The 26,417-nt window shown below is 39.0% G+C and overlaps 2 protein-coding genes across 3 annotated transcripts in view; one reads left to right on the top strand and one right to left on the bottom strand.

The window, feature by feature from the left end:
- LOC106953713 (GTPase HRas) overlaps positions 1-16,004 on the bottom strand; it is a 20,674-nt gene extending 4,670 nt beyond the window's left edge. The window contains exons 1-4 of the mRNA XM_015042670.1: positions 15,700-16,004; positions 4,642-4,780; positions 1,755-1,933; positions 129-288 (exon numbers count right to left, since the gene is read on the bottom strand). Coding sequence (XP_014898156.1) covers positions 129-288; positions 1,755-1,933; positions 4,642-4,752 — 450 coding nt within the window. The 5' untranslated portion in view covers positions 4,753-4,780; positions 15,700-16,004. The remainder of the gene's footprint in view (positions 1-128; positions 289-1,754; positions 1,934-4,641; positions 4,781-15,699) is intronic.
- Positions 16,005-16,469: 465 nt separating this feature from the next.
- On the top strand, positions 16,470-25,429 carry lrrc56 (leucine rich repeat containing 56). Of its 2 annotated transcripts, none has more exons than XM_015042632.1 (13): positions 16,470-16,555; positions 16,680-16,857; positions 17,458-17,545; positions 17,952-18,012; positions 18,985-19,081; positions 19,874-20,071; positions 21,747-21,915; positions 22,030-22,221; positions 22,423-22,490; positions 22,658-22,800; positions 23,666-23,877; positions 23,979-24,291; positions 25,103-25,429. In XM_015042632.1, the coding sequence occupies exons 2-13, from the start codon at positions 16,693-16,695 to the stop codon at positions 25,266-25,268; spliced, it is 1,872 nt and encodes a 623-aa protein (XP_014898118.1). In that variant the 5' UTR covers positions 16,470-16,555; positions 16,680-16,692; the 3' UTR covers positions 25,269-25,429. The 2 variants fall into 2 exon arrangements, with proteins under 2 accessions (XP_014898118.1, XP_014898109.1); XM_015042623.1 differs by having other exon boundaries at positions 17,940-18,012.
- Positions 25,430-26,417: the final 988 nt, after the last annotated feature.

Genomic DNA, 26,417 nt, shown 5'->3' with positions numbered 1-26,417 from the left:
AAAAAAAAAAAAAAAAAAAAGAAAGTGTACGGGGAGGGGGAGGGGAGGGGGGGGGGGGGGGGGGGGATGCGTATCATCGAAAGAAAAACAGAAACAGAAAAATAGAAAAACAGATTCTGAATACCTACCTGTCGTGTCTTAGCCGAGGTCTCAATGTAAGGGATCCCGTAGGAGCGAGCAAGCTCCTGGGCTTGCCTTGTGTCCACTGTGCGTGCTGGGAGGTCACATTTGTTTCCCACAAGCACCATGGGTACATCATCAGAGTCTTTCACGCGCTTGATCTGTTCTCTGTGAATTGAAAGATTGCAGAATTTGAGATTACATTTTACATAAAACAAAAAATAAAAAATAAAACTGTTTCTCCCAACAGGTGATCTAAGGATTAATGAAGCTATGGATTAATTAGGGCTGGACAATACTGGGAAATCATGTGATTACAACATCAGCTGTGAAAAAATACAACAACAAAAAAAAAACAGACAAACGTATTTTCTGTACCCTGCATTGTGTTGCATCTGTTATAGCGAAAACGAAAGCATTGTTGATATATGCAAAGCACAAATTCCTAAAACTTTGAATACAAAATGCCACCAATTATTACATTCAAAACAGTCTGTGGTGATGTTCACATTGCACACAATACATGCCAGTGATACACTTGTGACATATTGCGCAGTCCTTTGTAGTAGGCAGTAATCCACAATAACATGTCTACTACGTCTGTGGAATCCTCCTGACTCCGTAAACAAGCACAGCCCGGGCACCTCCACAGGAGAAGCAACCCATCACCCAGGGAACTTTAGGACCCAGAGGTAGAGCCGTGGCAAGGTCTACGCTGGGCTGTGCTGCACTGCTGAAGGAGGACGGTGGGGAGAAACAGAGGAGGGGGGAGGTGGAGGGATAGACAACAGGCAGGCGGCAAACAGCATTACCTCATCACTACAGCAGCAAGTGCCAAACGTTGTGCAGCCTGGGGGCGGAGGGGGGGGGGGGACGCGACTGAGTGAGAGCAGTGGGTCACATCAGATCAACTCATGTACAGCAGGAAGCTTCTGCCACTGTCAGCTCAGTCAATTTTCATCCTAATGCAACACTATAACCCCACATATATGATCCTCTCCAGCAGACAGTCAGCACTGCTATTTTAATGCACCGTCATGAGCTACCAGTAGGACTCGAGTGAAAAACTCGACCGTCGCCTATAAAAAAAAAAAAAAAAAAACAGACGAGGGCTATTTTAATAGCTCGAAAGCTCAAACTCTTCCTAAATCTGTTCTAACGCCGATTCTACGCGTTCTGCTTTCAACTGAGCTGTGTTAAAAGCTCTGAAATCACAGCCTAATGCGATGAGAAAGACAAAATTTGGCGAAGATAAAGAGCCCTGCAGAAACTCCCCCACTTCCCGCTGGCTTTCTCCTTTCCCTGTCCTTGGGAGCGTTACCTCTGCCTGCTCCTCTAATTGAGTCAGGATCAATTTCATTGGCATCACACTGTAAGCCTCCAGTTGGGGGCTAAGCTTTCTTTAGCTTGTGTTAAACGCTACAGCATGACATCACCCTACTACTGCAGAGAGCTGGCACACTCACACATTGACACAAAGCCCTCTGAATCCAGACCTCACAGGAGCCCTCGTAACATATTCATATATACGTGTAGACACGTACAAAAAGGCTAAGAAGCAGACAAAACAATGTTCTTGTGTGTCAGACATACTAACAATGACATACAAGTGTATCCGGATGTCTTCAACAAACCTGTACTGGAGAATGTCCTCAAAAGAATTGGTGTTGTTGATGGCAAAGACGCAGAGGAAGCCCTCTCCTGTTCTCATATACTGATCCCTCATGGCGCTGTACTCCTCCTGACCTGCAGTGTCCAGGATGTCCAGCAAGCATGTCTCCCCGTCGATCACCACTTGCTTCCGGTAGGAGTCCTTCAGAAAAAGGAGACACTCAAATGTTTCAATTCATGCACCAAAAACAACAACAACAAAAAAAAAAGCATAGTACTCCAACAGTCCTGAGGAGGACGGTGAGGGGAATCATCTCTGAGTTGTTGCAGAAACTGAACAGTTGAACATTTAGAGAGTCTTTGTAGTTCGGGAACTGCAACATCAAAAGCAGAACCGTCACAGTGTTACTTATAGCTTTCTGCAACACACACCTTACTTAAAATGCTGAACTCCTGCAATGACTAAGAAGACACGGATGGAATGTGCGCATTTAAACAGAAAAAGTCCTTTTTCTAACCACATTTGGTCAAATTTAATAACTCAGGCGGCAGACTGGGATGTTCAAAACATGAGGACGCTCGAGTATTGTTATCAGAGTGCAAAAACAAAATGTGAAGGTTAATCTTTGAAGACACTGAACAAACAGGTTTATAAAGATTAATTTCATTTTGTTAATAAAAGAAAAGTTCCACCACCACAAAACCAGGAAATTAGCTGATCGCCTGTTCCTTTAGTACGGCCATGCCAAATGTTGTTTGTCCACATTGTACATAGGCTTAGTAATTAACCTGCGTGAAGTTAGATTGAAATTGTTGTTAGATTACAGGTTTCTGTTTATTCCCTCTGTTGGCAAACCAGTTCTGTTGTAACCCATCATTGTGACTATCTAAACATCCAGTGTCTATGCTGGAAGGAACAGAACCGCCAGCCAGCATTGGGAGTTTCCCCAGAGCGATTAATCACCTGTTGTGTTGACACTGGACTCATCCAACCCGAGAGACGGATGCTGGAACTGGGTCACCGCAGACCCAGGCCAAGTTTAAAAAGTAATCAGTCGAACCTCGAGTAAGGCGTTCCATGTTTTACTAAAAGCCTCTATCCGGTGTTGGTGAAGTTTACTCATCAGCTTAGGCCATGAAATCCTTTTTCTTTTCACTTCTGAGAAATGACTAAACTCAGAATTTTGTGAGATTTTTTTTTTTTTTTTTTAATAGATAAGTGTGGCAGTGAAAGGCTAGCAAGCTATTCAGACATTTGATGACTTTGGCAACTTAAGTCAACTCAAAATGAAAGTGTTTGCATGAAAGGGCTACAAGCCTCAGCGGATCTACAATTTCACAACGGTCACTCGGTACCTCTTTTTCCAGCCAAACAACGGCCATGGAGTTACATAAACTGCGCCTGGCAGTGTCACCAATCCGCTACGTAGGCTGTAATATTCCGGTGTGTTTTAGCTTTTGCCAAAAAAAAAAAAAAAAAAACCAGAGTAAACCTTTAGATTCTGTCAGCTGTGCTACAACATCAAACAGAATGTTTTCTGATCCTCTTTGCCTTCAAGGGCTGCTAGCTGTTGCTGAAAATGAACCCTAAGGAATCATGTTTGGCTGATTCACCAAATCAGCTGATGAGGGAGATTTATACAGCATGCACCTGACCAACCTGTTAGCTTCCAAGACCTTCGTGAATGTTATCATTTTCCCCCACAAGAAGTCCATATTAAAGAGATTTTTTAAAAAAAAATACTTATCTTTAATAAACTGTATCGCAAGTGGAGGAAAATGAAATTACAATAAATAGAAACATTGCCTAAATATGTGAATTACAAACAAATAGTTCAAGGGGGATCTGATGTAGGCTGCTACATATCCCAGCTGACATTGTCTTGCTGTTGGGTCACCGAGTTGTGAGGAAGGATGTCCAGCAGAAAGATGGACGTGGCTGGATTTTGGTCATCCATCTCAACTTCCCATTAAATCTTGGCAGATTTTCAGATCACATGAAAAATGAGGGGATCAGAGGAGCAGCGTTATCGGAGCCAATGTTTAGCCTTCCAACATGCAGTCACACACAAAAAAACATGGAATGCTCTCCCTTTGTTTGTTCGAGCATAGGGGCCAGGAATGCAAATACACAAAAAGGACATTGTCTGGCCAGAGGCAGGCGTGGTGAGAAAGTGAGGGAGAGAGGGGAGACTGACAGAAAAAGAGAGAAAAGAGAGGAGGAAAATATTCTCCCTGGCTGCCTTCTTGATACAAGCATTGCAACCTCTCCCTCCATGTTAGATCCACGATGATGTAAAATGTAAGGGTCGCGCAAACTTCCTCAAAGTCTGACCAGTTTGGAGAATCGACAGGAGATCCGGTGCATTTAGTGAGAGAAACGTGGCTCAGATCAAGCCTTCATGTCAGCGAGGTTCACAGTATGCTCTGTGCTTCTGCCATCCAAGCCGCTAAAATGTCATGTCAAAGCATTTCCACAGCTTAGAGTGCATTTAATGACACACCAGACGAAGATCCTGAGCGACCTGAGCTTTCTCACTCAGGAAGAACCAAAGATTAATGCAGCTTGCTGCTGTAATTTGCCCACGAATAAAGGCAATTACATGAAATTGATACATTAGACGTTTTTCTGTTTAATTATTTTGATAATATGGAATATTAGGCTACCATACTGTGAAAATCTGACTCGAGCCCCTATGCCCAATATTTCCAAAGTATAAAGATAGATTCTAAAACTAGAGATAAATCATCCACTGTTGAAAAACCCCCAGAACTAATACCAAAACACAACAGTTCAAGAGGGAATAATTATCATTATTATTTCTTTTTAGCATTGTGATCTACTCTGTGCCACTTCAAGCTCTGGGTGACATATCCACAGGAATAACAGAACGTGCAGTGCAGTCATACCTCTATGGTAGGGTCATATTCATCCACAAAGTGGTTCTGGATGAGCTGGATGGTGAGCGCACTCTTGCCCACGCCTCCAGCTCCCACCACCACCAGCTTGTACTCCGTCATGTTTGCCGCTGCCGTCCACAACGCGACGCTGACGGAGAGAGGAAAGAGGGCGTTAAAAACAAGCATGCTAGAAAAAGACTAAAAGTAAAAAAAAAAAAAAAAAAAAATGTTTAAATTAAGAACCAAGCCGTGAAAAGTTTTCTAGTCATTAGGTCATTCATGACATGAGGTACAGAAAAAACATCCGATGGCGGCCTTACTGGCCGTTGGCGAGAAAAAGTAGCGTTTTACATGTGTTTGAGTAGGTTTTCAGTGGGGGGGGGGTTGAAGTTGAACCTCTCAAAATAGGGGAATGTGAAAAATGTGCCGACGGTACTCAGTGTTCCCATCCTTGACCACAGTAAAGAGAGAGCATGAGAGTGGGAGCAGCGAAGGAAGGAGAAAACAAGGAAGAACACAATGACACTGGCAGACGATGGATCCTCATCACTCAGGCTTCAGATTACTAAAATCTGCCTTTTGACATTGATAGACGGAGGCCACAGACACATACAGGGGATCCAGTAAGACACAAATTCAATGAAACAGAATCTTTCCTTGTTTTTACCTTAAATTTTCTCCACAGTCAACATCAGCAGGAATAAAAATTAGAAGATTTTAATGGGGAGTATGGTTTAAATTTGTTTTTCCCTTTAAATTCACGCATCGTTGAAATAATACATTCTCTTAAATAAGCATATACGTGTCACTAATATTTGGCTAAATGTTCTATACCTAGCTGGAGAGTTTTGCAACAACCAATATTCTTCAGACAGAATCTGTTCTTGATCTTCGACCACTATTTATTTTTTTCATCAGAAAAGGTAAAGTTTATTTGATTAATTGGTTTTCTGGCACATACCTGGCTTTCAAGCATAGTTCAGACATTTCTGAAGACTTGAGGTCAGTGGACATTCCAGAGGCTAAGAGTTAGCCCACTGTATCATTTCCAAAGTCTGCTTTGACATGAAGAACCAGAAAAGGCCTCAACACCATTGTTCCTTTAGCAGTGGTGTAAGTTTAACATACCCACGGACTCAGAGGTAACCGACAAGAAAGGCACCTGCTCCAAAAATGGACGCCACCCATCTTGACTGAAATTTGCTCCTCTCCACAAGGAGAAGCCAAATGCCTTCTGGAGAAAACTTTAGAAGTCAAGGGTCGAGGTATTTGACCACAACTACAAGAAGAATGTTTGGAGGAGTAAATGTGTGACTTTCAGATAGATACAAGATCGTTGAAACAACTTTCAGGAAAGGTGGTGGCACATCAAGTTGAGGGTATGTTCCTCTACGAAAAACATAAAAGGACCACATCTAAATTCTTTAGTTTAATAAATTATATAAAATTGTAAGTCTATGAAGTGCAAAAAGGAAAAAAAAAATAAATTGTGACAAACTGTCACTACGTGCCAAAGATTGACTTCATAACCAAATCAACATTATCAACAGTGAAATACTTCTCCAATGAAAAAATCTGGTTTTATCTAAAAATTAAATAAATAAATAAATAAATAAATAAAAAGAGGTTAAAAAAAACCCTTATCTGTAATAAGGACAACGGCGTTCTCACGGATCCATTGACTTATACTTAAGGGGTATAAGAATTTCCTTGCTTCTTGTTGAATAGCATAAAGTACGAAAGATGTTGATTAACAAATCTATAGTTTGTTTTTATATATAGTTTAAATCATACCACTGGTATATTTCTCTATATAGAAAACAAAAGCTAATAGAAAGAAGAGATAGTCGCACAGATCCAATGACATCAACAAACTGCTGCACTGCTCACCTGTAAAATTCCAGGTGTCGGCAAGTGGAAAGAGTAGACATGGATGTTTTACACAATGTTCTGAAGTAGAGTGTGACTCAGTTTATGAAAAAATTACAAAAAGGTTTCTAAACCTATGACCTGAGAATGACACCTCTACCCCCACCCATAAAGGAAAAAAAACAAAAAAAACAAAACCCTAACTTATTCACGGGCCCATAAAAAAAAAAGGAAAAGAGCATAACCTCAGATGAGGATTTTGTCAGAAACAGGTTCATGACTAATGCCTGTGGGACCAGGTTCAGACCGATTGACCAGGTGATGCCATCATGATGTCACCTCTCATTACATCAATTAGGAAAATAACGGGGATTTCTATTGACGTCAAGACGTTATCGATATTAATCAAGTTATATTTATATCAATTGTGTGTTTGTGTCAGATTTCCTGTTTGGCAAATTGGACTGATTGATATTTAATCATAGTTTTAAATGTGCGACATTTGTAAATGCTACTTTTTAATGCACATTTAAAAAAAAAAATAAAATCAACATCTATATCACATTAATCCTTCATCCTAAGTGTACGTTTCTCTCATTTCTTGCTGTTTTGATGAAACACTCAAAGAAATAAAAATAAAAACTAGCTGGGACTAACATGCATATAAGGTGTCCTTGCCTAATGTTTTGTAAAAGGTTTAAAAAAGAAAATCATTAACCCACACCACCTGTTACAGTGTGTATCCAGTGCATTAAGGTATCATTACAGGCAAGGGTCACATATGCCACTGAACCTTGTGTGGGCAAAGAAAAGTCTTCTGGCATTTGAAATTCACTGTTCTGTCCATTAGACAAACTCTTCGCTTACCAATGATTTTAGCTAAAATTCAGTTCTATTGTAAGAGCAGAAATACACGAAACGTCGTCCCCGGAGTGTAGTTTCAGAAAGAAGAGCAGCAATTCTCTGAAACGGAGCAACATGTCAGAGAAACAAAAAGAAAGCGAATAACTACAAAAACCGCCTTCATGTGGCAAATCAAGTGGAAAGTGAAAAACAACTGGCAACTTGTCACATTTGGTGTTATCTTTGGGTGTGGTGTTGTATTATTAGAATCTCAGAGCAAAAAGGCTGTGTTATTTGCATACAAACTGTGTCAGTGTGCTGTGTAGGCAGACTAATATTAGCCAACAGAACGACCAGAATGATGTTAATGATTGACAGGAAAGCAGGGCTCCATACTAAAAACGGGCATTAACTGCTCTCGTTTAATCGCAATGATACACTTTATGTTCCAGCGCAACATCCCCAATATGCGAACCTGGGTGGAGCGCGTAGCACGTAATGCTCCTTTTTGTAAAAACACCTAGAAACCTTCTAACTTCATTGTGGACTGCAAAATCAACTAAAGTAGCTTATTCTGAGTTGATCGCAAAGATCTCAGCAAGTGTCGAAGTACAATCTTGTCATCAAGGTATATCAAAGTTTAAATAAATAAATAAAAAGCAATAAAAAAGCAACATTTTTCTATTATGTTACTTGTTTAGTGCTGCTCCTTCACCACATGTGCTATGCACTGTTGTTCATAGGAATACTAAACCTTTCCTGTGCTTAGAGTATTTTGTTCTTCTACTTTATGCATATATATATATATATAATACCAGTATCAAACTTCTTTAATTAATGTGTTTTATTTGAGCAACATAAGGTATAACTGATGCTTTTCTGTTCTGAAATTACAGTATGATCACCATGGGAATCTCATGCTGGTCCATGTCTGCACGTAACTGGTTGAAATTTGGACACCTGCACTTTAATAATATACAGTAAAGTCTTTTAACATAGTTTTCAATTTATTGGGTTTTAAAAATAATAATAAAAAAATACCAGCCAATTTATATTATATATATATATATATATATATACACACACACTTATTAGCAACATAAAAGGTAATTGATAAATACACTTACATATATAGTTAGTTGTATTACACATTCAACTTCAATTATCTCTAGTCTTTTCAGCTTAATCTGTTTATAACAAACCACACTTGACTTAATCTAATTGGATAACCTGACCACTTCAGTCATTTTTATCTAACCACCATGCTCAATGGTTCAGGTCCTGTTAGTAGCTTATTTACAAGCACTACTATTAATCAGTTTGGGACTTTTGTGTGTGTGGAGAACTGAATTACTCGGTAACATACGATGAGGAAACCAAGCTCACCAGAGTTTGGCATGGCTGCTTGATATAATCACATTTTTATGACAACTTTAACATCTGAAAACCTGAAACAAATTAAGAAGTCAGTCATTCAAAGGAAAACTCTACTGTGGATTTTTATACTGCGTCACTTTTAGGTTCGAGCAATTTGATTTGTTTTGCAATACTGCAATCTGTTGAATTGGACCACACACCATTTTGAAACGTATGTCGATCAGGGTAAGTAAAAAAAAAAAAAAAAGTAATTAAGGCAGAGCAAATATACACAACCCCACTTCTTTGTGAGGTCCAAAACTCCTAATACTGTATATAAAGACATTTTTAATGTTTTCCCCTACTAGGCAAAAATAATTATTCAATAAACGTTAATTTATTGTTACAAGTGCGAGAAGTAGCATGAAAATTAAAGATATTAAAGAATTCAGTAGAAAGGGAAAACGTAGCTCAGAATCCTGCATTGTCAATAATAATTGAAAAACAATCGACATAAAAAACAAGAAGTATAAAATTCTAAAAAAATAATGAATGCGACAACTGTGGCTAAGGCTGCCCAATATTAGCAAATGTGATAAATTTGATGAGTGGTGTGATAATGACATGAGTTGTGGTAAATAAACAAGTGAATAAGCAGTACTAATGTGTTCCCGCTTTGGGTTCATAACAAACATATGGTACTATGCAGCTACTGAGAAAAAAACAAAAACAAAACAATACATTAAATGTTTCCATCTCAACAACAACATTTTATTTAAAAAGTTTTTTTCCCTGGCCGATATTGCCGTTTTGGCAGTAAAACAGCTGAGTTGCAGCATCTTAATGACTCGGCCACTTACATTTTTATGCTGCATTAAATAACAAGTGTCACCAAATATATTGCAGACACAGAGAGGCTGAATGCACGGCACTTAAAAAATTAGCTAACACTTACTGCACCTCAGACGCTTCTTCACAACACACACGCTGTTTAGAGTGATACTACAATAACAATAAATTAGTGATATATTGTGATGGCCAAGTCGTCACTCCTGTCCTACATACATCTGTGTATAAGAGCTGCTGAAGCACAGACTAAAGCCGTAGCCTAAGTTATGTGAATCTCACCCAAAGTTTGGAATGAGTTTGGCTTCACAATGCTCTCAGCTCTGTGTTTGTTTATGCTCATGCATCTTCTCATACCATGGTTTTATCTTCCACTAAACTTTTCACTAAAATGCTTGCACACAGAACCCTATAGAAAGGACAGCTTCAAATCTTCAGCTTGCACCATCAAATGATTGAAGTGGAAATTGAGATGTGTACAAGAATACAAGATATTGTATATATATGTTTTGTTTTTTTTACCTTTTTTATTTAGGCATAGTTTCATTTGTTTCCTTAGGTTTGGTAGCATTTTATTAAATACACTCTTCCCTCTTCAAGTCCATTGCATGGCAGATGCACTCCTGTTATTTAAGCCTGAATTGTTTTTTTTTTTTTTTTTACAAAATATTCCACTCCTTTCCTTGAGACACATATTTGTTCATTCTGCTCAGATATTTGTAATTTCAGCAATAGCCCATCAATTTCCCATAAAGGTCATATTTGTGCAAGTCCATTTTTACATACCCGCAGAAAAACAACAATTTGAGTTTAGATGGCGGTTTTCTGGGTGAACAAGACCCAAAACGTCCCTACAAAGTAGCCAATTCTTAATTAAATCTATGTCACACACTCTCTGAATTGTGTGAGAATCAAATATATTTATATTTTGTTGCTATGCAGCTTCACATATATGCTAAATGTCGAGTGTTGGAATATTTCCGAAGCTCAAAAATGTGCAATCCTGTGGCCTTGTCCAGTTATGACCAAACCCAATCCACCAAACATCTGACCAATAAGGAGGGGGCATCTGGTTTAACAAACACAGACCGCTACTGTGACCAAATATGTTTTTACATCTCATGGATTAAAACTTACATTTTTCCCCTCTATTTGTTCATGCTTATAATAGAATATAAAATTAAAAATATTTTTATTTTCTATTTTTAAAAAAAGCCAACACAACACAATTAGTACAAAGAGAAGGCTAAAATTTCACACAGCGAGACTAGTTTGTGGCATTACATAGCTAGAACTCAACAAATGATCAAAATCTAGAGCCTTAGGATGCTAATTCAACCTGCCTGCGTCTGCTGCTGGGAGACTAGAGGAAGCAAAGCAGACACTCATGCCATCTTCCCACAAACTAGGCCATGGGAGCATCTGATTAATAATCCACACATACATATGGAGATGAAGAGCAAAATGAATCATTGATGGATGCTGTCTGGTTCCTGGAGCCACTTGTTGTCACTGGGGGCTTAAACCGAGCTGGTCTTCGTGCAGATGGAAAGGAGGCATGAAAACACGGTCCTCTGTGTTTGCAGAAACCTCATCCACTTTACTACCACACAGACGGAGGAAGCAGTTGAGCTCTTTGTTAGAGATGCTGGAAATTGTAAAATTTACAAACCTGTAATTTCATCATTGTCTTTGCTAATTTCAGCTTCATTAGTACAGTAGTTGCGGTCTTTTATGTGAACACAGATTGGTAAAGTTGCAGTCCAACATCTCCATGTGTTTTTTTCTTTTCCTTCTTCATAAAGCAATCAATGTGATATGCAAAGTGTAAAGTATTAACCTTTGCAGTGGTATTTGGCCTTTTCTATAGGTATAGGTAGAGTAGTGTTTGTTTTTTGTATGCAACGATAAAGTGTACCCTAAAGGAATGCTGTTATTGCATTTTAAACAAAATGTTTATTGTCTTATTTAAAAAAAACAAAAAAACAAATTTAATTATTTGGTGCATCTATTACTGTATTTCTAATATTTTATTTAAAAAAGCCTTAAGTGGTTAAATAAATAAAAAAAATCTGACAGAATGTGCCAATTTTCTATCCAATTAATCAAATATAATAACTAAAATAATCATTAGTTACAGCCCTACATGACTATGAAAAGATAAAATGATGTAGTTAACACAACCGTGCAGCTTGGGTGCAATACTGAAGCAGTAACAGTGTGCTGAGAAAGGGTAACTTCGTCTCTGCAGCAACCAAACATGCCAAGTGGCGTCGATTTCTGTTCCAAAGTCCCCAAAAAGCTTTGCAGAGACGCTCCCCATCCGATGAGGGAACACTACCCCAGCATCTATGCGTTCAAAGGTATTTATAGCACACCACCTCCAGCATGGGAAATTAACATTTCGTTTTGAAACCCTAGAGCATCGCCTGGACCAAGAGGATAACCTTACATGACAGCTTACGGAGGGTGCAAGCGCAGAGAAGCAACGAGTCGGTGGGAGGGGAGATCCGCTCTCACTGCATGTCAAGAGCACAACTACCACACACAAGAAGGGTCAACGTGGAAAAGAGAAAATGTGTAGATACCACCAGCAGTATGCTAGGTCAGAAAGAAAATAAATAAATAAATAAACAAACTTTAGTTTACACAAACCTCAACGTCATCACGATCTATTCAATTGCACAAGAAGCAAGACAACTGAATCCGTTATATCCTCTATAAACATACGTTCCCTCCATTAAAGTGCTTAATTGGTTATAGAATCCATACAAGCAGAACCACAGCAGAGATAATAGATTTTTAATGGCGTAATGATGGTAAGGAGACCCTCTCCTCGGAAGTATCAGTCAGATAGTGAGACTCCGAGAGCCGGACTAAAAACCTCGACAGTCCGCCACACCCTCCCGCTGTTTTCCAATGACATCATCATCATCATCATCATCATCATCATCCTAAACAGGACTGAAACAAGTGCTGACCGGCAAGTAAGAAATAACGAGTTGTCTTTCTGAGAAAAACCTAACAAAAGCACACGAGGATGTGAGTTTAAGGAGCACGCTAGAACGAGGAGGCAGATCTGCTCATTTAAAGAGATGAGCAGATAATTTTCAGTTTCTTATTCGACATCACACCTACATGTGTGAGTGTGCACAGGCCAAAACGCTCTGCTCTTGAAAGGCCCTCGAGTCCAAGTGACCTTTTCCCTACTGGGTCATCCTTTCAGCTTGTCGGGCTGGGTGGGACGACACAGGCGGCAGGCTAGAGATGAAAAGACTAGCTGACCCCCCCTCCCCATATCACACACAGACACAAAAAAAAAACAAAAAAAACAGCCAGTTCGAGGCTTATCAGACCGCAAACATCCCAAAACTTTGAAGTTACGTTGTTGTTTTCTTTTTTTCTTCTTCTTCTTCTTGCAGCTGGAGGACTTGGTGAATCCTGAACCCAGACGTTTTAGAGAAACAGAAACCTACACTAGTAATTATCAGTCATATGTCAGAAGAATTACACTTTTTCAGAATTACTAATCTACAGTAGAAGGCAGACAATATATATATATAAAAATCTGTGGTATGACTGGGCTTAAAATAACTCCAGAGTTTCAAATCTGCTATTTGAAAAGGGTAGTAAGCTTACATTGTTTGACAAGGTTATTTTTTTGTTAAAAAACTATAACTCGGGAAAAGTCTCGCTTCTTTTGGAACGCAGTTTGGTAATATCAAGGCCACATCTGATCCCAGAACAGGACAGCAAATTATATTCACACCTTTATCTCTGGCCTTGTTCCAGCTGGCTCCTTCCTTGGCTTTCAAGGAAAACTGTAAAACTGTAGAAATTTAGAAGCAACCCCAATATAAACGACTCTATGACTACCTGATGTTCACATTAAGGCAGTACAATATTAGGAAAACTCATAATTGTGCTGTTGTTGCCGAATATGGCAATGAGGACAATGGTTTGGACTAAACCACATCTTCTCTTCCTCACTCTTTGGGTATTTTGTCAACCAAAAGCTTTAGCATCTCAGATGCAAAAAAATCTATATTAGTCATCAAAGGCAGAGAAAGTCAGTCCAGCTATCCAAATATATTACTTGGTTACAGAGCTTGGATGCATAACACTTGAAATATAATACCATAGCAAACAATGCACCCAAACAGTCCATTGCAACGGCTATAGCGTTCATGCTGATGCTACCATAATTACTGTGATTGGATACATTTCATTTCGCATTTCAGCTTCGTTTTTATTGTTGCAGCTAAAAGTAGCTTTAATAGTATTGGATATCTTACTTCTGGAGAGATTGTGAATTTTGCTCCAATCACTTGATTAGAGATTCAACTACTGGCTAAGTCCCTGAAAAAAACCTTTGTGTTTGTTGTTTTGAGTTGTAGTTTTTTTTTGTTTTTTTTTTTAGAATTTTCTATAACCGATTTGTGAGAGAACACCCGCAAATCACTCGCAATTTTTGAATCAATCAATATCGTAATTTCAAATATCCGTGTTGCTTTATCTGAAGAAGTATGTGAACTGAATTGTTCTTTTTGTGTTTCCAGGCAGAATAGATAAAAGGAAAGAAAATTGATCAGGATGCTGCCATCATCATATTTCGTCGTGGGGATGCTATTTTTCTGATGTACAATTCTGTCCCTAGTTTGTATTTTCTACATTTTCTGCAGTGACTTGTTGCTGAATATCAAAGTTTGATTTGCCTTGAGACGAGTCAAATGAAAAAAACAACAAAAACATTAAAAAAACCCACAAAAAAACACCCTTATTGTTAGTTTATATATTCAAGTATCTTTATACTAAAAGTTAAGAAATTTGGTGCATGATTACATAAGCTGGGCAAAGTAATATTGAAAGCAAGAAAACTGTAAGAGATCAGCAGTTGAGTACACATCAGCTTCCAGGTTTTAGAATCTAGTTCACATAAAAATAGCTTTTCTCCCCTCTTCAAAAAAATATTTGCATGTTTGCTCTCATCAGTAAATCCCTCCAAATGTAACAGAAGTCAGCCTATATCATTTTCCCTCCTAAATAGTTGTGCATTGATTATCCACACAATTATACTTCATCTTACACGGACTAATAAGCTTTCCTAGGGCAACAGTCTGTCCCCATATGTCTGGTCCAGAAACTGAATGTGTTTATCTGCCATATTCAGAATACTCTATCACTGTTTTTAAATGGTGAAATTGCATTTTATATTATGCAATATGACCTTCAGACTGAATAAAGTCACCGTTTCAAGTCAGTTAGTTGACATTTATTCAAATTATTATGTAGCTCATTCATAAGGAGTTGAATGTTTCAGAACATCTAAAAACCTTTTTTTTTAATTAAGCCATTTTTGAGTCATACCTTTCGACAGGATACAATAAGCATTAAAATATAGATTAATCCCAAATTAAATCTTTTAAAACACTACATTTACATTTTTATTTTACCCACTTATCTTTGTGTGATTTGAAAATAAATTAGTTCAAGTGCATTTGAAAACCATACTTATTAGGACAGCTGAAAAGACATTACTGATCGATCGATTTTCTGTCCAACTTTAGTTCTAACACATTTTCGGAAAATGGATTGTTGCATGCCGTTTCTATAAATTCCTTGTAGAAACATTTTGACTTCCGCAGTGATACGTTCAATTCTTACGGAGTGAGATGGGGCGTCACCCTATTTGTCTGTGTTGCCAATATCTGCAAATACTAAGGATTCTCTCAACATTACTGAACATTTACAAAAAGAACGTTCACTTTTTTTCTAGATGTAAATAGCCTCCACTTTCTCTTTCAGAGTCGGATAAAAGGGGACACCCAGTGACCATCATATCACTTAATTTCCAAGTTCTAACACCACAACTATTTTGTGTGTTTTAGCAAAACTCGACACAACCCGGCGTCTAATTATTCAGGCACAAATAAAAGAAAATATCAGTTATGAGCTGTGTAGAAAAGGTTTAGGCTCGCCGTGGGCAAGTAAAAAGATGTTATGATAGCAAGCTAACACGTTTTAACTGTGGACCGCAATCTTATGCGGTGTGCAAAACACCGAAAGCGTGTAAAAAGACGACACATACCAGAGAAAGAAAAAAAATCCCCCTTGAACACATTTCTAACCCAGGAATGTGAAGTATATACTCACAACGAGCAGGGGTCTAATTACCGACAAAAGCGATGTTTCGTCAGTCGCAGAGGAAGAAAGAAATCTTTCAATTCCGTTGCCACAGTTAGATGGAAAAACAAAATGTTCCTGAGATCTGTCCAAACGTCTCTTCGGGTTACCAATATCCTTTATTTGCCAATTTAGTAGCTGATTTATTTTTCAGTAGGTAATACGCAGGGAAAAGAATCACTGGTTTTCAGTATGATGAGCCCGCGTAGAACAATGTGCTTCCACAGTGAGAGCGGAGCAAAGGAGATGAGGAGTACAGAGCCCACGCCCAGCTCTATCAAACATAGAACCGCCCAGGTTACTGGTCTGTTACAGATGCGTTCAGGGACTGTAAGAAACATGGCCACTCCATGAAAACGCCCAAGTACTACAAAAACAAATTCAAGTTTACAAATAGGCATTTGAGTTTTAAAGACAACGAATGCCTAATTTGATCCGAAATGAGTGATGGAGGTTGCGTTTTTGTCCTCTCAAGGCAACCATAGAATGGCCTGTAACACAAACTCACAAACATATACAGTTGTAACTAGAAAGCACACCGTCAAATATTTATGGTAATTAAAAACTGTCACATTTTCAGGATACATAATGTTTGCTATGCACACATTTTAAAACACGATACATTTTTTAATAAATATTTAACTTAATAGTGGATACTTTTCTGTTTCCCCGACTGGTAGCCTGAACACTTCATATGGCTGTCGAGAACTACATATCCCAATGAGCCACGGGCCCGTTTCCAGGAAGTTGACCCCGGTTGCCAAGTAAACTTTTGTCTGTTTAGATGATCTGTAAAATGTATTGACAAGACTATTCCTTGCGTCAGGTAAAATATCTAACTTTGTATAATTTATGTACTGCGCACTGTTACTTTGTTTACAGCGAAATGTTAGTTAAACTGTTCCATAAACGATAGCTTCATAATTGTTGTTCATGGCTTCTTTCTTCAGATTGTCGTGAGAAATGAGTGTGTGTCATGACTCTGTGGTCCAAGAGGTCCGGCCTGGTACAGCACGGGTTCAAGTGACTGAGCTGAGCGGTTCAGGGAGCATCAACCCAACTCCTGCCCGTAAAGCAAACCAAGACCAAGACAAAGCAGTGGAACCATACCTTTCTCCAAAAAGACTGGTACGCTGTCTGTCAAAAAAAAACACACACCTTAAAATCAATAATTTTATATCTTAATGGACAAACATTCATGTTACTCCTGTGCAGTGTATAAAACACATCTTCTTTTAAGGATTTGTTGCATAGAATTAGAGTGCCTTGCAAAGACATTGATACCCCTTGAACTTGTCCATATTTTGTCACAAGGATTTCATGTCATAGACCCAAACAAAGTACAATTCTGAAGTTGAATCTCTGACAAGTCACTGAAATGCACTTTTTTTATTTCTTGTTAAAAATGTTTTTAAAAACCATGTATCATTTTCTGGAACTTCACTTTCATGCACTATTTTGTGTTGGTTTATCACATAAAGTCTTCCCACAGTGCAGTTCAGTTTGTGGCTTTAATCTGACAAATGTGAGAAAGTTCAAGGGGTGTGAATACTTATTGCAAGGCACTATTATGAAAGGACTGCTGGTGGTGTTTAAAGTTGATGTGGCCAGACATAAAAACCTTGACACCATATTTATGGTTCCATTTAGAGAATTAAGATTTTGGGGACATATAATTTAGCTGCATTGTTATGGTATGGCACGCCTACTATTTTTGTCCATCTACAGGAACTGTTGTGCGGTACTCATGACCTCTCTCTTGTGAACCATCTGGAGATCTGCGTAGACACCCAAGAAAATACACTGGGTGACTTTGGTGAGAAACAACTTACATTCAAGCCGTATTATATAGGTCTTTTATTCAAACCTTTTTGGAAACAACAACGCCTCTATTTGTTCTAGCTGTTTGCTTTAGAAAAAGACAGTTGCGTCAGGCAGATTTAGATGTCTACAGTGGCAATTGGAAAGGAAAATGTTTACTGCGTTCATCATTGTTCTCTCAAAATCCTAGATTTCATCATGAGTTCATGATTGATGGAAACTGTATGTACAGTTCACAAATGCATCATGTTTTAGTCATGTTTCCTTTAACATAGTGGGCAGGGAGGACTAAACATTTGAAGATATGAACTGGAAATGAGGGAACTCTCTGTATTGAAATACAATAGGTCTGTCATTAAAAGTGATAGAAATATGGCTTTGCTTATCAGTTTTTCTTGCAGGTGCTTACTTGCCCAGATTAGAGCAGCTGAAAATGAACAACAGCTTCGTCATGTCATTGAGGTAGGTACTAAAACGCTGATGTTATCTTCTTTTTTTGCGTAGGATGTGAAGGAAATCAATTACAGTAAATCATCACTACAGCTTCCATACTATTCAAGAAGGATTTCATCCTTTAGCCAAAAGTAAAACCCACTGCTTGACTTTTTCACATTTATATCTTTCTCTTAAAAACATCTATGACTTAATCAAGAGAAGGGGGAAACGATTGGGGATTCGCTCCTAAGCTTCACATGTTGAGCTATGAGAAATGGTCCTCTGAGTTAGACAATGCATCGAGAAGGTTGGTGTTCACTGGAATGGTGCGCTGTTGTGCAGCTGTTATAATCTGTTGTACTTTACTCCGACATTTCCACCATTTCTCCCACAATACAGGATGTAGAGTCTGCAGCTTGTAAACCAGACTACCAGAGGTGTGACGTTTCCTGCAATCTTGGAGATACTCACACGTGTTTAAGCTTCACCACCTGTTTCACAATGACACAATAGAGGGGGGTTTTGTTTCGTATCACATTTCACACTCTATGTGGCAGGACAGTCTGGTTTTTTTTTTTTAGACTGTCCTGCCACATCAGAAGGCCACATCTGGGCCATTGAAATCTCTGGTTATAATTTGAGAAATGTCTGGAAGGTGAAAAAGAGCAAACGAAAAGTTAAAGATTTGTCTGCTCCACCCTGAGACCAGTGGAGCAGAGCCAGTTGGACATGTGCTGCCTCTGACAGCGCTTCCTGCTCAGGGCTAAGAGAGCTGTAGTAGAGAGCATGATCCAGGGTTAGATATATTTTAAAGCTGACTTCTTTTAAAATGTGCAGTAGGGGTAGATTTGTAGAAGAGAAGCAACATAGAATTTCCAATGGAAAATAAAATTGTTACAATTTCTAAAAGGAAACTTTGCTGGCCTTTCTCATTATCGACAGCATTATCATCTCCTTGCGCTGCATGTCCCTCTACTTTGTGCTGCTCTGTCTCTATAGAGACCTGGGAACCACCCTGTCCCACCTGCAGGTGCTGTGGATGTCTCACTGCTGCCTTCAAGACTTAAGTGGCATTTCTACATTTGATTCTCTTAAGGTAGACTATAACAGTCATAGAAGATTGCTTAAAAACTCATACTATGATCATCATTTATCCTTGTTAGTAAAGATCCTTGCAAAAGTATCTGTACCTCAGGAACTTCTCTTCAGTTTATCCTGTTACAACAACAACAACAACAACAAATGTCAATGTGATAGAACAACTCAAAGTAAAATTTGCAGAAAACAGCAGAGGTTTGTGAGCGGTAACCAACTGTATGTGACTCAGGTATGATGAGGCAGAGACACACCTAAATCCTGCAGAACACCAGCCCTCGAGGCCTGGATTTGAGGATTCTTGGTCTAGTGGAGAGTCTCTGAAAAGACTTGAAGGCAGAAGTTCCCAGATGCTCTCCATCAACTCTGACTGAGCTTCAGCTTGTTTTGAACAGAAGAAAGAGGGAACATCTCTAGATATGCAGAACTGGTGGAGAGAGACCGCCCAAAGGGCTTTCACTTGTGGTTGCAGTGAATTGCAGTGAATGGTGATTTTACAAAGTGTTAACTCAGGAGGGTTGAATAAATGGCACAGTTTTCACATTTCAATTTGTAGAAAATATCAACTATTATTCAACCTTTTTTTGCTTAACTTCAGGATTTTGCTCTGCTTTGCGTTGGTCTATCACATAAAATTATAATAAAATACATTGAAATTGTAATGTGACACAAATGTTAAAAAAAACAAAAAACGTTTAAGAGATGTGAATATACGTTTCCAAGGTTCTGTACTTAAACTTGCTCAATGTGTTTCTTTCTGTTCACTTTCTGTGATCCTTTGTTCCTGCTTCAGGAGCTCTACCTGCCCTATAACAATGTGTCCGACCTAAGTCAGGTTGCCATGCTGGAGAACCTGCGGCTTTTAGATTTGGAAGGGAACTGTGTGGACGACCTTATCCAGATTCAGTATCTGGGTTTGTGTCCCAATCTCCAAACTCTCACCCTGGAGGGGAACCCTGTGAGCAAACGCCCTAACCCTGCTTCCCCTCAGGTAGGGAATTTCTTTTGGCACACAACTGAATCAGTCTGTATATATTTATCTTAGCATTTTTCCATATGACAAGAATTGTCCTGGCTACGACACATACATTGTAATGTTGTTCGTTCAACATTTGCTTCTCTGGTTGGGTTTTCGCTAGGATCAGTAACACGTAAAGTACCAAAAGTCCAAATGATTTGTTTTGTGCATCCACCAATTCATACGGAACAACTTGAAAATATACTCTCTGGGTATCTTTACTGTATCTTAGGGTTTCTCAAGGTAAATTTCCCCCCGAGAGGGTGAAGCTATCAAAGTGGCAGAAGTCTGGCAAAATCTAAAAGAAGCCTGTGAACGGTTGGAGTTGAATAAATCTTGTGCAAGGAGCTGGGCAGAGCTCCTAAACAGGAAGTGTTGTATTCAGTTGGTGTTGTAAAAGCCTGCTTGCAAATGCAGCTCGTGCCTGTGATCATCCACCAGTGTCTCCTGTGCGCGCAGTGCTGCCGGTGTGCTGGCACATGAAAGTATGTTTGTGGCGATCTGCTCTGGTCGCACAAAAAGATATCAAAAACCCAAAACTTAACAGCTGAATAGCTGACAGGGTTTTACAGCGACGCGTCATAGCTAACAACAGGTTTTGTCGTGATGTTGCAGAACAAAATCTGACTGGAAACAGGCCAATGCACTGTTAAATTAATGTAAACGTCATGTAGGTGAATCAACTCTCTATGCTTCTGTTATTTTCCTGGATGCACGATACCAAGCTGCATTTAGCTGCGAGTTTTTTGGGCCTCTGTGAATGTGTTTATTTACACCCACCAGTGGAGCATTAATTAGGAAACTAGGGCAATGAGTGGAGATGCTGAGCTGAATATGCATTAGGCATGTGCTTTGTAGTAATTGTGGGATTCTTGGGTTTGCTCTCTCCCCCCAAACCAACACTTCTCTCTCTGTCTCTCTTTCCATCACACACAAATGCACACATCCGCTCACTTCCTCTCTGTTAGACGATCTTTCTCTTCCCTCTTTCTTTTTGGTTTTGTCCTTGCCTGTCTCTTGTCTTTGTCTTTTTTTATTCATGGCATCTGTGGGATTTAGTAAAAGCCAGGAGTGACGAGCCCTAGTTTGATTTCTCGGTAGCTAAGAAATTGGCTGGTGTGCCTTTGCAGATCAACATTAAGCGCAGTACTTCATTTGCATCTGGTAGTAACCTGTTCCAGACATTAGATTCAGATACTTTTAGTCTAAACACAGGAAATGTTCGAAAATATTCATCAGACCAAAAAACAGAAACACTTGTAATACAGAAAAGTGGGCCTAGTTGAAACTATATTTGATACCTGCTTAAAGTTTGTTATTTGCAATAGGTACTTTTAGTCTGACAAAGGATTCTCATTGGAAATCATATACTATTTAATTAACTATGACTTTGCATAAAAAATAGCCATTGATCTTTCTGTCTATTCAGGGATTTTCTGTGTCAGACCAACACAATGTCATTGAAAATTGTGAGCCAGCAAGGAAATGATACTGGACATATAGATTTAACTTTGACTGGACCCTTTGGAAACATAATTGTGTGTCGTCCTTTAAATATTTTCCTCTTAAAAACTTTGAGGTGGAACACACATGTGTCCTCTGCATTTACATCGTCTCTCCTCGTCATTGTTTTGTCTCCTTTGCTTAGGCTGAAGAGTATAATTACAGAGCAGCAGTGAGGGAGTTGGTCCCTCAGTTGCGTTACCTAGATGATGTGAAGGTGGAGGAGGACAAGTTGACCTGCTGTAGCACCACGCAGGAAGACTGGGACATTCTCAGAATGTCTTTTCAAGAGTCCAACTCCTTCGAGGTTGCTGGTAAAATAAATAAATAAATAAATAAATAAATAAATGTTTGAATGCGTGTCTTTATGCAATATATTTGATTGCAATTGTCTCTATTTAATTGACATCTAACTTCTCAATCTGTAGAAAAGATAGCAAGGCATCTTCGTCATGGTGCACACATTACCGGTCCTTCGGGTGCCAGACCTGCGTCGTCTGCAAGCATGAGGCCCATTTTGGCGACTGGGCGCAAACTTCGTTCCCCTCCTGGATCAAGACCAGCGTCTTCAGAGTCTGATGTAGCATCAGTGGAAGCAGAAACCAGCACCCTTACGCACGGTGTGGCTCAGCTTTGGTTAATCCTGACATGTCCATTTAGGTTTAGTGATACCTGCTGTTCTGTTTTGAAACGCATAAACAGTAAGCAATCCAAACAGCGACCACCCTGGCCTAACAGTGCCACCAAGAGGCTCCAGTTGTTTCGTCTTGCCAGATGTCTTTGTAATTTACTGCTGTCTCTCTCATCTGCTGGATGTGGAGGAGCTGGCAAGATCCTGTTCTGTGGGAATCCTGTGCAGGCCGTTCGGGCAAGGAGAGAAAAGTTGAACGTGAGAAACAATGCATCTATCTGACTCCCCAAATCAATACACTCTATCACTGATCAAAACAGTACAGATGAAAATCGCTACTGGTCTGATACAGTACAAAAAGTAAGCTCACAGTAAAAAAAAAAAAAAATAATAATAACCTGTTATCTCTCTCTGTTGCCTCTTAGACGGCACCAACCAGATCCTCTTTGGTCCTTCGCGACCTTCCCATCCATGTGCCAGAACACACGTATGACCTAAATGAGCCTGATCCTGAGGAGCGTGTCAATGTGTTTGCAGAGTTGCGGGCCTGGAGGGAACAACACAGCAAGTAAAAATTGATTGCAAGCCTCACTTTTATTTATGCTCATAGCTAAATATTGTAAAAGCCTTTTTTTTTTTTGTTACTCTTTTGGCTCACGTCTCATTTCAGATGTGGTTGAATCACATTTTTAGCCTTTAACCATATCTTTACAAGGGGCAGGGTGTTTTATCCATGAGGTAGAGAAAGCGCTAAAGAAGAAGAAAACGGAGATCTTTCAGGGGCACACTTGGAAACCCAGGGATAGGAGCTGAATGTGCTTGTAAATACACCCAGATGTGAATATTTTCTCACTTGGTTCATAAAATATGTTATTTATCTTATCTTTTGGGGTGATTCTGCAGGCAAGTCAGATGCAATTTCACCTACCTTGCCTGCAGGTGGCGGTCAGAAGGCCCAGTGACACCAGTGCATAGCAGCTTTACTTCTGTCAGACTGTCCCAGAACAACTGTGGCTACAGTGTAGTAGCTTTCCACCATCAATGTGTGAATGACTGAATGTAGTGCGAAGCACTGTGGGCTCCTCTGGACTTGATAAAGTGCTGTACAAGTAAAAGCCATTTACCATTTATCCATATGAAATCTGGCAATAAATGTCTGAGCGGTAAATAATTTTCCTTAATGTGGGAGCACTTTTATTGCAAGATACTTTTTTTAAAAAAAGGAATGAGATTTGTACTATTATGAGATCTGGAAACATATCATATGATAATATTATATCATATTACAATTACATTCTTTCTTATTATATCATGCATCCCCTTTGCATAACTCAAATAAATGTAGCTGTGCTCACTGATTGTGTTATTTTGTGTAAGAGATCATGAAAAGTTTGGGAACTACTGCTGTATTTTTTTTCTAACTTGTTTTCCAGACAGCTAGCAATTATAGAGAAAGAGCGGTTGCCACAGGTCCTGGTTATTCACCATTCTGATGAAGAAGAAGCCGAAAGAGAGGAGGAGGAGGAGGAAGAAGGCTTTGGTGGTATGAAGAGCGACTGTAGTGACGAAGATCCAGAAGAAGACGAACTCTGTGACGGCTTAGCTACTGGCTCACCAGACTCATCGTTTCAGTCTCTTTCCCCAGGTGAAATATTGAATGCATAAAGTAACTACATCCTCCATTTCTATACATGATTACTCAAACTATAACAGTTAAGAAGGGTTTTTCTTTCTTATTGTTGTCAGACCTGAATCAACAAGAAACATCTTTCCCCAACATGGTCCCACTGTCCCTGTCTACAGACACCACACCTTGTCCTTCCCCTCCTGTTCATGTCACTGCAGCTCCTGTGAACACGAAGCTGCCAGGCATTCGTGCCCGCAAGCTTCGTCTCCCTCTGTCCCATCCAGAGCAGCTCAGCAGAAAAGACTTGGCCCCTCAAACTCTGTCAGCTGCAGCAGAAACACAACTCATGTCCAAGAGACATGTGGCAAGGCCCACTTACTCACCCCACCCACCTCCGAAACGTTATCCATGTGAAGGACCAGTGATTTCAAGGTATGGCAATAATAAACAGTTACTTTTTGGGCTGATTTTTATTATTTTGTTTTGTTTAAATTGTTAAACTCCAATTTAAGCAAGGATACCATTTATTTCATTTTTATCTGTTGAAAACTTTGTTAATTGTGAAAATCCAGACACTATTGCAAATGGAGAATTGTTTTTCAATTGGCATCAACTTATTTAGGGGTACAGAATCATTGCATCAACCCCTGCAGTTGGTCATCAGCTCAGATTTCTTTGAATTTACTATTCAGATTCCAGGAAATCTGTCTATTTCTTTCATTTTTCCTTATTTGTGTATGAAGTTTTGTGCTTTAAATCCTTCCGTTTTAGGTATTCCATTAATTTAAAATGAATCTTAATCATATTATTAGATGTTAGTGTGTTTTACTTATATATTCTTTAAAAGAAAGTCAAATTTGATTTTTGTTCCAAAAATAAAAGATGAGCTGTCTTTCGAATAAATAATGCTCAGACATGTGTTTTTGTACTGATGCTGTGCTTATTTAACACCAGTGAATATTTGATAATCTTTCATTTCTTTGTCCAGAAATTAAATTGTGCAACTTCTCAAATACAAAATCACAGCTTTTAGGTCTTCAGCTGAGGAGGTGTAATTACAACAACTGCCGGTTAAAAAGCATATTTTTAAGTATGATTCTTTAGCAAATAAATTGTCAATATAATTTAACAAGACAAAAACTTTTGTAAATCATAAATGTTTCAATTTTACATGCATATTTTTTTTAGATCAGATTTTTTTTTTTTTATTATTATTAGAACTTTTACTTGTATTATCTTTCAGTGCGGGTATGGAGAGGGCCAGTCTACCTTTGACCTCCAAGCAAAAGATGTCAAAAGTCCTCCAGAGACCAGTGATATCCCGCCCTCACACTGCTAGAGCAGTTCTGCAGAAACATCCCCAGCAACATCTACTCCAGCCGTCCAGAGGGAGCTCAGACCTGGACTGACACCGTGCTGGCCTGCCTTCCAGGCGTTAGGCCTTGTCATTTCTGTTCAGCTTGTACATCCTTTATTCAGCTCTGGTTCATTTCTAGTTGCTCACACTGCAGATGGGAGCAAAGCAGAAAACTAAACCACAGAATGGAGGTGTTGAGGAAACACACTGAAAAATATGACACATCCTTGCGTCTAAGTGGAAACCAATGTCGGAGAATCGCTTTTACAGAGGCCCAATGTTTTACAGTTGCTTCCATATCGTGTCTGGTATCTCCATAAAACCACACTGAGGGCCGTTATGGACATTTAATTGTAGTTTAACGCTAAATACAGGCATAAATCTCACCAATAGACCTTCATACTTATCCAATAGTTTTCTCTTTTTTTCCACTCTTCCTTTGGGGAGTACTGTAGGAATTCAGACATACGTTTGGATGTGGTGTTGACACTGGTCTTTGGGTCACAGCCAGAGGAAGTGGGGAAGAGTGGACCTAAAGAGACACACACACAGGCCCCTTTTCTCTCCCCCTCCTGAAAAAGGTAACCCTCATGTGAAATATCCCAGAATGGGACGCATCCCTCTATTTGATCCATTGATTATAATTGTTTATATCATGTTTTGAGAAAGCAGGGAATCTTTATATTTTAAGATGTGTACCCTTGATTTGTTTGAAATAATTTATTTATCAAACAGTTCTGAGTTCTTGCAGGACACCAATGTTGAGGGAAGCCATTGTTGGAAAATAAGCACGATTAAAGGTTTATAAACTTCAACTTTAAGAACTCTTTTTTTTTTTCTTTCTCAAAACCCTCATATTTTATTCAGTTAAAGTAGTAAATTAATCTATTCAGTTACATGTGAAAGTGTAACTAAAAGGCAAAACTTGAAGAAAGATTTTCCCAAATGTCATCCGGAATTATAGGAGCCATTGTGACTAATCTAACTGATGTAGGAATCTGATACAGCCTCTAGAGGGCATAAGCTCCACACTTTTTTAAGAACAACATTGCTTTCACAACCTTTTGAAAATCCATGAAATATACTGTAAAACTCAAGTCCTTTTTTTCCCCCTATCTTTTCACCCCCATCAGATTAGTCAAAGTGAGTGTAATGTATCGTAAACGTTTGAAAGAGCTTATTTTAAACACACACACTAATG

The sequence above is a fragment of the Poecilia latipinna genome, unplaced genomic scaffold (genome assembly GCF_001443285.1).
Source record: "Poecilia latipinna isolate Pla-1442-1.1 unplaced genomic scaffold, P_latipinna-1.0 Scaffold34, whole genome shotgun sequence".
NCBI lineage: Eukaryota > Metazoa > Chordata > Actinopteri > Cyprinodontiformes > Poeciliidae > Poecilia > Poecilia latipinna.
This window is presented reverse-complemented; position numbering and strand designations above follow the sequence as displayed.

What these genes read in the sequence shown, in the direction of transcription:
- lrrc56 (XM_015042623.1), top strand. Translation starts at nt 16,693, where the DNA reads ATGAGTGTGTGTCATGACTCTGTGGTCCAAGAGGTCCGGCCTGGTACA. An exon ending in AGCTTCGTCATGTCATTGAG is followed by an intron (nt 18,013 to 18,984) that starts GTAGGTACTAAA and finishes CTGTCTCTATAG; the next exon opens with AGACCTGGGAACCACCCTGT. An exon ending in AACCAGCACCCTTACGCACG is followed by an intron (nt 22,222 to 22,422) that starts GTGTGGCTCAGC and finishes CTGGATGTGGAG; the next exon opens with GAGCTGGCAAGATCCTGTTC.